At 31.9% G+C, this 16,628-nt stretch overlaps 1 protein-coding gene across 5 annotated transcripts in view; it reads left to right on the top strand.

Annotated features, from left to right (window-relative positions):
- VRK2 (VRK serine/threonine kinase 2) overlaps positions 1-16,628 on the top strand; it is a 104,634-nt gene that overhangs the window by 30,583 nt on the left and 57,423 nt on the right. For all 5 annotated transcript variants that reach the window (XM_039887096.1, XM_039887095.1, XM_039887094.1 and 2 more), the window contains exons 3-7: positions 1,623-1,672; positions 2,380-2,449; positions 3,816-3,903; positions 5,470-5,575; positions 6,746-6,838. In XM_039887096.1, coding sequence (XP_039743030.1) covers positions 1,623-1,672; positions 2,380-2,449; positions 3,816-3,903; positions 5,470-5,575; positions 6,746-6,838 — 407 coding nt within the window. The remainder of the gene's footprint in view (positions 1-1,622; positions 1,673-2,379; positions 2,450-3,815; positions 3,904-5,469; positions 5,576-6,745; positions 6,839-16,628) is intronic.

Below are 16,628 nucleotides of genomic sequence, written 5' to 3'. Positions count from 1 at the left end.
TTCAAGTATATGTCAACACATGATTATGTTCATGTGAAATAATATGAAAGGAACCTTCAGATTATTAAGTGGTAGGGATATACTGATTGAAATCAGCAAGGAGTACAACTTTGCATTGGTTGGATATCTTTTTTCCCCAGTGGCAACATAATAAGTTATTTATCTAGTTGAAATCTCCATTTTCCTTTTGTGCTTTTCTGCTTCTTACATTCTGTTTGGCTTAAAGTTTTATTTGCTGCTGTGGTTACTTGCTTTTAGACAAAAAGCAGGAAGTTTCTACCAACTTATACCTCAGGCAGCAAAGATTGGTACTGTAGAGTCGGTGCTGTACCAGCTAGACCATATTTATGAGAGGACTATTCCTCCCCAGTCTTGGGTATCATCCTAGTAAAAATAGTTTGCCATAGGGTGGGAGGAAAGGCTCTTCTCACCTTTTCTTCTATATTAAGACTGGGGTAAGAAAATTGTGTATGCGCACAACTGTAAAGAACAGTTTATGTACCTTAGTAACGGTTTGATATCCATTTTACATCTATCATGTGAAGAAATAGAGAAAACAGTTTATCGATGGAGTTAGGAAAAAGAAAAATATTAGGAGTAGTGATAAGAGGACACAACATTTTGATAAATATACTGAAAGTGGACCTGAAGAATTTAATTTTGTTCTCAATTTGTTAAATGCTGATTTCAGTTTTATTCAATATTACTTCTACCATTTTCCCTTCTAGTTCTTTAAAGGTCATCCTAATGCTTACCACAGTGCCTTGCATATTCTAGCCTCTTAATAAATATTGCTTAGTTGAACGAATGAAGGGATAAATTGGTGTAGCATGAATAGATGAATAACAAAATTCTAGACTTCACAATGCAAATAAATATACACGTCAACTTCTCTTATCAAGATTTGAAAACAAGAATCTTTTAATTAATGTAGAGGACAGGATTGATTCGGTCTAAAAATTTAACAGTGTAATTTACAGAAGTTGGATTACTATATCTAAAATGCAAATGGTAAATAGTAAAATGAAGTAAGATAATTTGAAATTGAAATGAGCTTATATTATGAGATATATATTCTTTAATGCAGGAATAATTGCTAGGCTCAGAAGATAATTTTTAAGACTGTTCATGTTCTAACTTGATTTATTTTAGAATTTTGTCAAGTAAAATTTGTCTCGAACTTTCTACTTAAAAAAAATCAATTTTCATTTCTGAATTATTATAGATTTTAATTTAACAAAATTGAGTCAATGGATTTTACTATGCGTTATTTATTGGCTTTAATGCTAAATATCTAGAAAATACTTTCTCCTGCATTTAGATCTATATAATTAATAATTATTGGTCTTACATCTTTGACTATTTGAATATGGTTTATGGTAAAGAATGTAGGGTGTGGTGTTAGACAGATTTGAGATTCACTCCCCAGTCTGCTGCTTCTTAGTAAATTATTCAACTTGTCAAACTTTAGTCAGATCTTTTGTAAAATGGAGATAATATCTACTATAAGAGTTTCCTGGGAGGATATAATTAATATATTTGAAGTGCTTAGTGTCTGGGCTATAGTAGGTATTCAGTAATTGACGACAACTAATTTTCCCCCAATGTGTTTTGTTGTGTAGCTTTCCCCACAAATAAACCAGATAAAGATGCAAGACATGTAATAAAAGTGGTAAGTTTGCTCTTAAATTTGTATTTCATGTATATATGACTTTTTTCTGCTTCATTCATTTTGTTTTTATAAAAATGTTTCTCATCATAGTTTTCATAATTTTACTTAACATTAAACCTAATGTTATAATTTCACAGTATTAAAATGTAACAGCTGGAGAACTTTATCCTTCTCTATTAGCATTTATAATCCTTGTATTTCATCTAGCCATCTTCTCCCTCTCTCTCTCTTCCTCTAGATGGTAAGGTCTTTAAAGGCAGGAATGAGTTTTATTTTTGTTTGTATCCCCTGTGCCTACTACAATGAATGCAATATAGTAGAGACTCAGTAAAGGTATCTCGTAGAATGAACCACTTGGGTAGTTTGCAGTGTACTCACCCTGATGGTCATATTGATACACATTGAGTGTATGTATATGTGTACAATTCTCATTGCTGTTCTTTCCGCAAGAAGACTATTTTTGTGTGTAAGACTGTATAGAAATAGCATTACAATGTGTTAAATTTTAAAACGAGATTATTTTAAATTATTTAAAATGAGTTTATTTAGTGCTTTTTATGAGAGTTTTAGTGGAAATTTTGTGCTTGTGTTTTATAACGAATGATTCAAGTACTATTATATATTGCATGTACTCATATTTCACAATTGAAATACCAATTTCATCTTTAAGATTATTTTTCCTGATACAATTAATTGTTCTTTTATAGGAATATCAAGAAAATGGCCCATTATTTTCAGAACTTAAATTTTATCAAAGAGCTGCAAAAAAAGACTGTAGTAAGTAAAATTAGCAAAGTAAGCTACTTCCCATATATATGCTTGCTAAAATGAGCGTTAAAATTTTTGTCTTTTTCTGGCCTTCTGGAAAATTCTTTTCAATTAGAAATGTTGTAACATGATATATTTAACTGTTATAACATAAAAAAGGCAGCTGGTGTAAAATCTTGATATTATGTACATAATGGGTTATATATTTCAAGTCAAAATTGTTTCTGCTACTTTACCTAAATTGTTGTGTTATTCATCTAAGCTACTAAGAGTTCTCTATGTATATAAGATAGTAGAAAAGAAATTTTGTTTTCTACAAAGAAACCATTAGGATAGGAAGGATGTAAGGAAAAGTAATTAAAATGGGTGGTAGGTGTATGTAAATAAAAGGAATGATTTTAGAATGGATTAGGTTAAGGTGTATGGAAATGATTGAACTTAACCTGATTTAGAAAATAAGTTGAAAATATTAAAAACTTGAATGTTGGGAAATTAATTGGAGCTAGATATCAGATGTCAGAACTACCAGTTAGAGGATTTGAAAGTGAGATGAATATGAGTAGAGATGAAGAATAAAAGCATTTAATAAAGACTATAAGATATAGATGAACTAAGTAAAACTTTAGGGAAGTTGGTTTGAATAATGATTTTATAGTCAAGGTTCTTTACATTATGTTTAGGGAAAAGAATGATGAGTCTAGTCTCAATAATTAACTTTCTTTTCCTTAATAAAACCATCTAAACATTAAGACTGTAGTCTTTACTAACTGCTTAAATTATGTCAGTGTGACAAATAGAATCCATTAAACCTGATTGTTTATCAGTAAGGCTGTCTTAAACATTAAACATACATGGTAGAAAAGTCAAAAATTAAATAAGCTAACTGATTGTTTTAAGTGGATTTGATTTCCCTAAAACTAAATCAAAACAATTTCTGTATAACATAGCTTCAGAGTAAGATGGTTTTTATGCCCAATTTCCATTTTTTCAACTACTATAGCTTTAGATTTTTAAGTAATAGGGAAGAAAAAGCCATCCCTTTACCGATCCTTTGGTGGTTAACATGTTATATTTAAAAACTGAACTTTTTTTTCATGAATAGAAACATTTGTGTATATGATACCAATGCATTTTATGACTATGACTACTTTTGGTTTGGTTGTAATTGATTTAATTTAAAACTTTGGTATATGCGTTTGTGTTAATTATACTGATAAAGTGTGAAGCCATTAGATGAGTATATTTAATTTTTAAAAACATTTTATGAACATCTAATTTCTATTTAGGTTAAATAAAGTTTTAACATCAATGTAAAAGTAAGAAATACCTTTCTAAAACACATGAATCTTTTTTTCTATTAAATTTATCTTTGCAGTCAAAAAATGGATAGATCTAAAACAACTTGATTATTTAGGAATTCCTCTGTTTTATGGATCTGGTCTTACTGAATTCGAAGGAAGAAGGTAAACGGAATTATTATAATCAGATATTGTCCTATTATTATTTCTTATGTGGTCTGTTATCTGTTGCTATATGTAACATTACCCAAAACGTATTGGCTTATAACAATAAATTAATATTATCTTAGTTTCCATGGGTCAGGTATGTATAACTGGCTTACCTGTATAGTTCTAGCTCATGACTTCTTATGAGGATGTTATCATCTCAAGGTAAGGCTGGGAAGGATCTGCTTTCAAGATCACTTATGTGACTATTGGCAGACCTGCTTTTGAATTCACTCGTGACTGTTGGCAGGCCTCGTATCCTCAACATGCAAGTCTCTCCATAGGCTGCCTGAATATTATAAAGATATGGCAGCTGATTTCCCCTAGAGCAAGTAATTGAAAGAGGAAGAAAGAAAACACACAAGAGCATGCATCCACAAAGAAAGTCACAGTCTTATAATCTAATCTTAGAAGCGATTCCCCATTTCTACTGTATTTTCTTTGACTAAGACTACCCCACACTCAGAATTAATTAACTTCTATCTCTTGAGGAGAGGCAAAACACAGAATTTGTAGAAATATTTTTAAAATCACCAAATATGGCTAATTATCATAATTCATAAATAGTGATTTTTATTTTTAAAAAATTTGTCATTTGCTAGGTGCTCATTTTGTCCTTTTAAGAGAGTCTTTTAGGATGGATGGTGTATGAGTGTGTGTGTGCGCGCGCGTGTTTAGGTGAGCAAATAGACTTAGGAGTCAGTGCTTTGCTCAAATGGTCTTTAAATGCTACAAAGAAAAACAAAAATAACAAACAATAATCTTGTAACAAAGTAAAGGGCTACCAGCAGGGCACTGCATGGCTAAGTAAGTCATGGTACATCCATATCATGTGATATTATACAGCCCATTAAGTAAATCAGAGCCATACCAATTGACTTGGAAGGATTTCAGCGAGATATTATTGAAAAAAAAATATGCTGTAGAAAAGTGCATAGGATCATATTTTTGTAAAACAAAGACAAAATTTCCTAGGTGTCTGTGTTTCTGTGTGTATACTTAGATATCGAATGGGGGCTGATGTGGATATGGAAGTGAAGGGAAAAAAAGAAGGGGTGGAGGTGCCAAACAAAAGAAAAGGAAAAAGTGCATTTTTTAAAAAAAAAAAGCCATGTTTATAAATGTATAGAGATAGTAAATATGATTTTAAAAGGTCAAAAACTAATATAAAATTGTATGGCCAAATAATTTGTTCAAGGGCATGTGGCAAGAAGGGGATAGAGTCAAAATGAACTAAATTTAGGACAATTTAGTATAGAGAGACTATTTTCTCTTTATGATCTAAGATAGTGTGAGTGGTTCAGCACAGCATTCTCTTCTACTAGAAAACTAACTGCAAAGTAAATATTGAGTAATATCTTTCTATAAAGGAACACCGGAATAGTTAATGTACATTCATTCTCTGATGGTTTAGATTGGATCATTTTTTATCGTTAGTTTGGGGATATTTTTCCTTGTTTCAATCATAGATAGAAAGTTTCAAGTATTGCTATCTAAGATCTCTTTGATATCGCCTTCTTATAGTTACAGATTTATGGTAATGGAAAGACTAGGAATAGATTTACAGAAGATCTCTGACCAGAATGGTACTTTTAAGAAGTCAACCGTCCTGCAGCTAGGTATTCGAATGGTAAGAAGGAATGATTTGATTCACATGCTCTATTTTCAGATTATTTACCTGTTACAATATACAAATCACTGCCCTTTGTGGAATTATCAGAAAAATGAAGGATTATTGCCCTGGAAATGTCAGTTATTGAGAGTAGAGGCTATTTTGGTGAAATTGATAACAGTGGGCTCTGTAAGTGACAGAATGTGCTGTGTTTGGCACTCCAACCTCAATTAGGCATTGGTTCTACAGTCTGATTTTTTTCCGCACAGCTTTGTTTTACATATCGGAACAAGCTTGCATTGCTATAAGAGTAACATCTATTTTGTCAGTTATATTTATAACAATGCAAACTATAGCAAATTATATTATTTTCCATACTAAACACATGATGATATGGGGGTGCTATAAAGTTTTTATTATGAGTTTGGGATGGTGGCAGTAATTAGTGTGGCAATGAATAATATATACTTTGCCAAATAAGAAGCAATGAAATCTTAATAGCACCCATGCACACATTTTGTTTATATTACATATTTGTCTTATCTTGTTTGTGTTTGGTTTGTCTAAGCTCCATTTTAATTTTTCCATTTCAAATAGAAACTATTCATGCCAGGTTGGTATGTGGCAAATAGAACTCACTAATTTTCCCATTTGTCCATTCATCCATCTAGCCATCCAGCAAATGTTTATTGAGCACTAGGTGTAGGTGACAAGGCTCAAGGGCTTCAGAGATGACGCTGTGTTGTTTTCTATTATTATATATAGAGAGAATACCTGTGCTCATGGACAGAGTGTTTTATTTTGGAGGTCTCCAAAACTTGATCTATAATTATTCCTTGGATGAGGAATTACCGAGTGGGCTTCACTTAGATCTTTGATTTTGTGTCCCCTCTTTGCACAGTGTGGTTTGGCCTCCAGGCTACCAGGAACAGACAAAAGGCATTGATGAATCCTGGTTTCCTTCCATCAGAGGCTTAATTAAAACATTTGATATTTGAGGGTCATTTTATTCAACTTTCTCCCAGAATGAGTAATTGGGAGGTGTGATATTTTATAGCAGATAAATAATTATGAAACATGTCATTTTGTTGTTAATACAAAAACATTTACATGTTATTCTCTATTCAGAATGTTCAAGTTGATCATGAGTTCTAGACATCAGTATAACCTATGTATTTCTTTTTACAGTTGGATGTACTGGAATATATACATGAAAACGAATATGTTCACGGTGATATAAAGGCAGCAAATCTACTTTTGGGTTACAAAAATCCAGATCGGGTAAATATGATACTAAGCTTGCTTTCAGTAAGGGTCCTCAAAGTACCATACTAAGACATTGAAAAAATAAACTCCTAACCCAGAAGAGTTTACAAATGAGGACTTAACATGATGAATGTTGTAATTTATCTTACCTTGTTTATCTAATTTAATACACTAAACTAATAAGTAATTAGCATGAGGAAATTGAGACTCAGGGGTTAAATGATTTCTTAATGTGCACATGGTTAAGAAGTGGCTGAACAGGACCTTGAACTTCTGAGCAAATATAAACAACCATCACAATCCAATGGGAGAAGACATGGATTTATGCAGAGAAAAAAATAAAAAGCTATCACATTAGCTCCTCTTCTATATAAAAAATTAAGTTTTAAACAGAGCAGCATTTCCAGTAGAACTTCTGCAATGGTGGAAATATTCTGTATGATACTGTTCAGTAGGTAGTCATTAGCTACATGTGACCATTAAACATTTAAAATGTGAGTAGTGTATACCGAATGCTGGCGACAATATGGAGCAACAGGAACTCTTATTTATTGCTGCTGGGAATTTAAAATGGTGTGACCTCTGGGGAAGACAGTTTGGTGATTTTTTATAAAACAATATATTTTTTACATAGCAGTTAAACTCCTTGGTTCTTACCCAAAGAATGAAAACTTATATCCGTACAAAAACCTACACATAGATGTTTATAGCAGTTTTCTTTGTAATTACCAAAACTTGAAGTAACCAAGATGTCCTTTAATAGGTGAATAGATAAATAAACCGTGATATATCCAGACGGCAATATTACTCATTATTAAAAATAAATGAACAGGACATGGAGGAGCCTTAAATAATCCATATTACTAAAGGAAAATCTGTACAATTCCAACTATATAACATTTTAGAAAAGGCAAAACTATGGAGATATTAAAAAGATCAGTGAGCCAAGGGCTAGAGGGGAGGGAAGGATAAATAGAGCACGGGGATTTTTAGGTAAATGAGACTGTTCTCTGTGATAAGAGTGGGTACACGTCATTATACATTTGTCAAAACCCATAGAATGTATAACACCAAGCGTGAACTCTGATGTAAACTGTAGACTTTAGGTGATAATGGTCTGTCAATGTCGATTCATCCATTGTAACTGTGGTGTGGGATGTCGATAGTAGGGGAGGCTATATTTGGGGGTGGGGTGAAGAGTGGGTATATGAGAACTCATTGTACTTTTCATTCAGTTTTACATAAATTGCTCCAAATTTACCAAAATTAAATTTAAAAACTCTTAAAAATCTTAAGTGATTACATAATCAAGTTAATATATTCATTGCCTTACATAATTAACCTTTTTTTCTGTTTTGGTTTGTGGTGAGAACACTTAAGACTTTTTTTTAGCAAATTTGAAGTATACAGCATTATTAACAATAGTCACCATGCTGTACATTACATCCCCAGAACTTCTAACTAAACATCTCTAGCCTTTGACCAACATCTTCCCATTTCTTCCACCCCATAACTCTGGCAACCACTATTCTGCTCTCTGAAACCTATAGAGGTTTCAATTTTTCACATGTCACCTATGAGTGAGATCATACAGTAGTTTTCTTTCTGTGTCTGGCATATTTCACTTAGCATAATATCCTCTGTGTTCATTTCTGTTGTCGCAAATGACATTTATTTTTTATGGCTGAATAATATTCCACTGCATATGTATGCACCATTTTCTTTCCTTATCCATCAGTGGACACTAAAGTTGTTTATTTACCTTGGCTATTGTGTAAAGAATGATACAGTAACATGAGAGTGCAGATCTCTCTTCAAGATGTTAGTTTCTTTGCCTTTTTGTTATATATTCAGAAATGAGTTTGCTGATCACATAAAAGTTCTATTTTTTAATTTTTTGAAGAAACTCCATATTATTTGCCATAATAACTGTGCCAGTTTACATTCCCACCAACAGTGTAGAGTTCCCCTTTCTTCATATCCTCACCAACACTTTCTTGTCTTTTTGATAATAGCCACCCTAACAGGTGTGAAGTGATGTCTCATTGTGGTTTTGATTTTTATTTCCTTCATGATTAGTGATGTTGAGCATCTTTTTGTATACCTGTTGGCCACTTGCATGTCTTCTTTAGGAAAATGTCTATTTAGGTCCTTTGCCCATTTTTTAATTGAGTTATTTGTGTGTGGGAGTGTGGGGGTGGTGGTGGTGTTAATGAGTTGCATGCGTTCTTATGTATTTTAAATATTAACCCCTTATCATATATGGTTTGCAAATATTTTCTTCGTTCTGTAGGTTGCCTTTTCATTTTATTGATGGTTTTCTTTGCTGTGTAAATCTTTGTAGTTTGATGTAATCTTACTGTTTGTTTTGGTTTTGTTGCCTGTGCTTTTGATATAGATTGCAAAAAATCATTGTCAAGACCTGTCTTGATTAGAAGAGTTAGTAGTGCTAAAATATCCATACTACCCAAAGCAATCTACATATTCAGTGCAATCCCTATCAAAATTCCAGTGTCATGTTTTATAGAAATACAAAAAGCAAATCCTAAAATTTGTATGGAACCACAAAAGACCCTGAATAGTTAAAGCAAACTTGAGGAAAAACAATGAAGCTGGAGGAATCATACTTCCTAATTTTAAACAGTGTTAGCATAATAAAAATAGTATGCTGTTAGTATAAAAACAGACACAGACCAATGGAACAGAATAGAGAGGTCAAATAAACCCAGGCACATACGATCAACTAATCTTTGATGAGGGAGCCAAGAACATACAATGAGGAAAGGATAGTCTCTTCAATAAATGGTGGTCGGAAAGCTGGATACCCACATGCCAAAGAATGAAATTGGACTCTTACCTCACACTGTACATAAAAATTAACCCAAAATAGATTAAAGACTTAAACATAAGACCTGAAATGATAAAATTAGAAGAAAACATAGAAGAAAAGCTTAATTCTAAAATTTTAATAATCGTGTGGCTAGTAGCCACTGTATTAGCAGAGATTTAAAAAGTTAAAAAATTTGAGTCTATAAAAAAATTACAAAAATATAGATGAATAATTAACTGACTTTTACATGTGGAAAGAAATTTCTAAACAAAATTACAAAAGCAAAAATCTTAGAAAATATTGAGAAATTTTGAAATGTCTATATTTAAAAAATTAAAAAATTAAAGGCAAGTGAGAAACGAGGAAGTGTATTTATGACATGTTTGAAGATATATAGCAAGCTCTAAAAAATTAATAAAAACAGCAAATACTTTCTTAAAACAGTGATTAAAAGGAAAGAACAGACGGAACAGAGAATACTGCTGTCCAAGAAATGGATGGAAAAAGTTCACCATCACTAAAAACTAAGAGATATGCAGATCAAATCAGTGAGGCAACATTTTAAAAGAACTTACCAATTTGGGAAAGTCTAAAATAATCTGACTGCACTGAAGGTGATGAGATGTAGAATGCCAGTGGGAATGTAAATTCAGTGGGAGTAGAAGAAATTAAGTTAATGGAAGAGCAATTTAACAATATATATTAAAAGCCTTTAAAAGTCTGTATGCTTTTTTTAAGGTTAGGTTTATTAATGTATAATTTACAAATAGTATAATTCACTCTTTTAAATGTGTTTGACACAAGTGTATCATATATGTTTGATGTGTTTTGACACAGTGTATCATATAACTACCACTATAATCAAGATATAGAGCATTTCTGTTGTCCTCCAAAGTTCTCTCATTTCCCTCTGCAGTCAGTCCCTTTCCCTCACCCCAACCCTGGCAGTGATTTCTGCCCCTGTATTTTTTGCATTTTTAGGAGTGTCATATAAATGGAATTACAGGATATGTACTCTTTTTTGTTTGGCTTCCTTCACTTAACATGTTTTTGAGATTTATCCATGCTGTTGTTTATTAGTAGTTCATTCCTTTTTAACAATAGCTGATAGTATTCTCTTGAAAACTGTAGTCTCTTTATCTCTTTCCCTATTGATAGACATTTGTGGTGTTTACAGGTTTTGGCAGTTATGAATAAAGTTGCTATAAGCATTCATGTACAGGTTTTGATATAGGCCTATGTTTTAACTTCTGGGTAAATAACTAGGAGTAGAATTTCTGGATCATATGGAAGTGTATGTTTGACTTTAAAAGAAACAGCTGAACTGTTTTCCAGAGTGATTATACCATTATATGTTCCCACCAGCAATGTATGATAAACCTACTTGCTCCACATCTTGCCACCACTTGGTTTCATTAGTTTTTGAAATTTTAGCCATTATAGTAAATGTGTAGTCATACTTAGTTTTAATTTGCATCAGTCACCTCTAATAACTAATGATATTGAGCATCATTCATGTATTTATTTGACATTCATTTATCTTCTTTGGTGAATTAAATGCATTCATTTTTAAATTGGGTTCTCTTATATTAAGAGAACTTTATGTTTTGAGGATAGGATCCCTTCGTCAGATATTTGTTTGCAGATAATTTTTGCATATGTGGCATATCTTTTCATTCTCTTATCTCTTAAAAAGCAGACATTTTCAATTATGATGAGGCCCTATGTATAATATTTTTTATGTTTGTCCTGCTTCTGTCCTAAGCCAGGATTACAAAATGTTTTCTCATAAGTATTCTTTAAGAAGTTTTATAGAACTCTTAAATTTAGTTCCTGATCTATTTCAAGTTAATATTTGTATTTAGTGCAAGGTGAGGGTCCAGGTTCATTTTTTTTTTTTTTTGCATACATACATGCTGTTGTTACAACACTATATGTTGAAGTGAGTACCTTTGTCCCAGGTAAATTCCCTAGCACTTTTGTTAAAATGAATTGATTGTCTATGTATGTCTATTTCTGGATTCTCTTGATTCCGATATTATACAGTCAGTCATTATCACACTTTTTTGATTATTGTAGCTTCATAGTCTTGAAATTAGGTAGTGTTAATCTTCCAACTTTGTTTTTTTCCACCCCCAAAATTGCTTTGCCTATTCTGGCTGCTTTGCAGTTCTACATATAATATTTTAAAATCAATTCATCAGTTTCTACCAAAAAATCTGTTATGATTTTAATTGAGATTGTGTTGAACTGTAGATTAATTTGAGGAAATTGATGATAATATTGAATCTTCTAACTAAATGCTAAGCTAATTCACTAGTAATAGAGTGATCTTTTAAATACTAATTTTTATTTCTTTTGTTTTCATTTTTATTAACTTCACAGTATTTTCTGATTTCCACTGTGATTTGGTTTTTGACCCTTGGGTTATTTGGAAGTATGTTGTTTAATTTCTAGATATTTGGAGGTTTTCAAATTCCTCTCTGCTGTTGGTTTCTAATTTAATTCTGTTGTGGTCAGAGAACACATGATTTCAGTACTTTAAAGTTTATTGAGAATTATTTAATGCCTGAATATATTAGCTAATTTGCTGAATATTTCATTAAGCTTTGAAAAGAATATGTATTCTGTTATCTGTTTTTGGAGTAGAGTGTTTAATAAATATCTATGAATTCCAGTTGGTTCAGTTCTTGAGATTTTCTATATCCCTACTGAGAAGAGTATGGAAACCTCTAATTATGATTATAGATTTATCTTTTTTTCCCCCCTGTCAGTTTTTGTTTCATGTGTAATGGAATTCTATTATTGGTACATATGTTTAGGATTTTTATGTCTTCTTTATGATTTGTCTCCTTTATCATTATAAAATGTGAGTTTTTATCTCTGATGATATTTCTTATTCAGAAATTTACTTTGATATTAATATAGCCACACTACCTTTCTTTTGGTTAGTGTTTGCATTGTATATCTTTTCCATCCTTTTGCTTTTAATCTGTTGCTATCTGTATATTTAGGTTAAATTTCTTGGAGACAGTATGCTCATTCTGAAGCTCGTTTTTAAGCCTTGTTAAGATAGGTCTACAATAGTCTGTACTCTGTGGATGGTTTATTCCTGCTTCTATGATGTGAAGTTCTGTGATTTCTACTGAATTCCCTGTAAGGACTTAGGACTCTGACTGGTTAGAACTCAAACATCTCCCAGCTCTGTGTGAACCCTGGGAATTGTTCTCCCTACTCCTCAGTTGTCCTTTGTCCCACCTTTTATCCTACAGATAAGACTGAAGGAAATCCCTAAGCAGATTTTTCTGGAGCTGTTTTTAATCTATCTGTCTAGATATCTATATCTATCTATCTATCTATCTATCTATCTATCTATCTATCTATCTATCTATCTATTTATTTATCTGTCTGTCTATCTATCTAATCTATCATCTATCTATTTATCCATCCATCCATCCATCCATCCATCCATCCATCCCATCCATCCATCCATCCATACGTCCATCTATCATTTATTTTCCTATGCAGCTCCCTCCTCTTCTGAACTCCTCTCTGCAGTTTCAGGTTCTTTTGGAGCCTCTCTGAACTCAGCAATTGTCTCTTCAGTGGAATTGCTGTACTGCAATTATTATTTCCCTTCCTGTTCTTTTTTTTTTTTTAAACGTCCACAGCACCTGGTATTCCTAGGTGGTCTCCCATCCAAGTAGAGTCAAAGAGGTATTGGATAAGAACAACAGCCATCTATGTTAATGTGGAATGGGAAGGATCCCGATAGGGATCGTAGTCAAAGTAATGTCCTGGATGGCTAATTGGGAGTACAGTTGATGTTCTGGAGCATTTTTATTTCATTGGTTTTTCTTTTTTAAAAAAATTTCCCCAAATACTATTCATACTGATATCAAACAGTATTTTATCTTAAAATCAGTCAGATATACTCATTGAGAATCCAAATGGACCATTGTAGATTATTTTGATTCTTTTTATCTTTTTTCACATATCTTAATTGCATTTTAGCCATTTCTCGATAACTCATATGATACTTTCCAAATTTAGAATTTTGAAAACTGTCAAAATGTATAGCATTTACCTTCTTTCTCTTCAGCATTTTTTGTTGAAAAGAAAAACACTTTATCTATGGAAAAATATTATTTAAAAAAATCTGGGGTTTCTTGGATATTTCTTCATATTATCTCAATTTTAATGACATTTTTAAAATCTTTATTTTAAACAAAGGACTAAAGAAAATATTTCAGTGGTAATATTGTATTTAGTAGAAGAGGAGGAAATCAAATATACTGGTTTGGTTAAAAAAAAGTCTTCAAAATCAAAATTGTATTAAGCAACAGCTACTTAACAGAAGAGGTATACCTTCAGGAAAGACTAAATTTCATCAACTATTTCATATGTTTACTATGTATTAAACATTACATTATATTCTTTGAGTAAAATAAAATTTCTAAATTTATGCTTCCCTGAGAAGTAGATATCATTCTCTTAGACTGCCTAACTTAAGTTTCCTAACTTCTGTTCCTCACTTCACTGGCTTTGGAATATAATACAGTGCCACACAATTGATTATTAAGAAGTTAGGCTTATGGGTGCTGCAATATATAATATTTTAAAAATGAATGTCTTTCTGATTTCATTTCTTACAATGGCATTACCAAAAATGGTATGGAGTGGTGGTTCTGCCATTGAATACCACCCAGTTAGCTGTGTCGCCCAGTGTTACTAGTGAAGAAAGTTGAAACATTTTAACTAAAATCAGGGTTTGTACACATCTTTTTATTTCAGTGATACAAATGCTCTCATATATGAAAGGCCACCCCTTTGTTCTTTTGCACTAACTTATATCTTTTACATGAAGCCTTTCTTGATTATTCTGAAATATAAGATCAGACTATACTGACCTCCTTTTGTGATTCCTTTAGCTTCTACTTTTCTAATGTGTGTTTTAAACACATGAACACTGAAGTCTCAGTTGTGTTGTCTTATGTTCTGAACTAGAGTGAACTCTTTAAGGCTTATAGGTAGGTATGCTTGTCTTTCTTCTTTTGTATTCCTCATAGCACTAAGGTTAGCATTTCTTTTGGAGTGACCCTTCAAGAAATACTTTATTGACTTCTCAGGACGTGAGGTCAGTCTTAACGCAATACCTGTCATCTCATTTAGTGCTGGGGTACCTTGATTGTTTAACGCCTTGACCCCACCGTGCTCCATGCATTTCTACCCCAAAGCTGCCTGCAGAGTTAAAGAGGAGACCCTGACAGGTAGAGGAGGACAGTTTTTCATGTCAGTATCTGGAGTGATTGTATGACTTAGGAAACTTGTGATTTTTGAAAACACTTGTTTGATTACCGAGAGCTGTATTGGACTAGAAGTCAGGAGACCAGGTTCCAGTCACACTTCTGACACTGAGCAGAAGAATTTTATCCTTCAGTAACCTGTGTGGTCTTTGGCTTTATAGTCTGTGAAATGTGGGACTTTGACTAAGTGATCTCAAAAGTTCCTTCTAGCTCTGAAATCCTGTGATTCTCTGAAAATGTGTTTTCCCAGTCCTTAATGCTTATTGCAGATAATTTTCTATTGTTACATAGCTAAGGAAGTTAAACTTAAATCTAGGCAAAATTTAATGAGCTGGGAGCAGGAATTGTAACAACTGAGCTGGATCTGGTTGCAAAATACTCACTTTCAGATTCCTTAGGATTTCTGTTGAGTAGGGGCATAAGCCTTATTAAAACTTCTTATTCACTGTTTGCTAGAGGGAATTCTAACACAATCCATTTATCAATCACAGTTACTTATAAGATGGAGTATGAATGTGCATTCGTAAGAATTTTGTATTACATGTGCATATAATATCGTTATCATTTAGAGGTAGTATATCCTTTTGAACATGTATAAAATTTAGTCTTAGTAACATATGTCTGTATTTCATTATCTCATATTGATAGAATTATTTGTGTAATACACACTTTCACTGATTTTTGTCTCAATATAATTGTCATATGAATGTTGTTTTTAAGATTTAATAGCTTTTATGTACCTGTTAGTCATAGATCAACTCTACCAACTTACTATTTTGGGATTCTTTCAGCATGATTAGTCAAATAAAAATAAAGTCAGCCCCGATTTTTATTTCTATCAAATGTTCTATAATGTGTTAATACTAGTATGTTTACTACACTCCAGTTTATTAAATTAGCTTAAAATTATGTAAGCAAATGTATTTTTAACTCTTTTATCTGATATATAATAGTGTTCCTGTTAGGAAAATTTATTTTTAATGTGTATATTAAGATGCCTGATTTTAAGTCAGATTAGATCCATATTAAAGTTATTATTTCAAAATACTATGCAAATGACAGCTATATGAACATGGACTACTAGAATCTTATTGGAGAATGATGGTGAATAGAAAATATTGAAGAAAACAGCATAACAATTATAATTTAGAAGCCATGGTCTCTATATTTAAAATTAATATTTTATGAAGCTTATTTCCCAGTACTGAAACTCTGAGATAAGTAAGAATCTGTTAAGTATACAGTTTTGCCTCTAGGAGGATACAGGGTTTTTTTAACCTTTAATTTGAAAAATTTCAAACATTCTGAATAATAGAGGATTGAATATACCCATCACTTTGACTTAATAATTAACAGTCTGGAAATTTTGTTTTATCTATTTTTGGGTGAAAAGTTTTAAAGTAAATTATAGATACCATGACTTTTGTTTCTAAATACTTAAGTACATATGCATTTCCGGAAGCCAAAGACAATTCATTGTTATAAGAATGCCACTACCACACTGAACAAAATTAATATAATTCCTTACTATCTGATAGTTTTACTTCTTCTGCTTCCTTCTTTATCCTAAAATTCATGAGAAAATGGTAATACAATTTTTTATTCTAATTGTACTTTAAGCTCGCTCTTTTTTTTTTTTTTTTAAATTAAATATCGCAGTAGATTTTTC

The sequence above is a fragment of the Pteropus medius genome, unplaced genomic scaffold (assembly GCF_902729225.1).
Source record: "Pteropus medius unplaced genomic scaffold, Ma_sr-lr_union100, whole genome shotgun sequence".
Classification (NCBI taxonomy): Eukaryota; Metazoa; Chordata; class Mammalia; order Chiroptera; family Pteropodidae; genus Pteropus; species Pteropus medius.
This window is presented reverse-complemented; position numbering and strand designations above follow the sequence as displayed.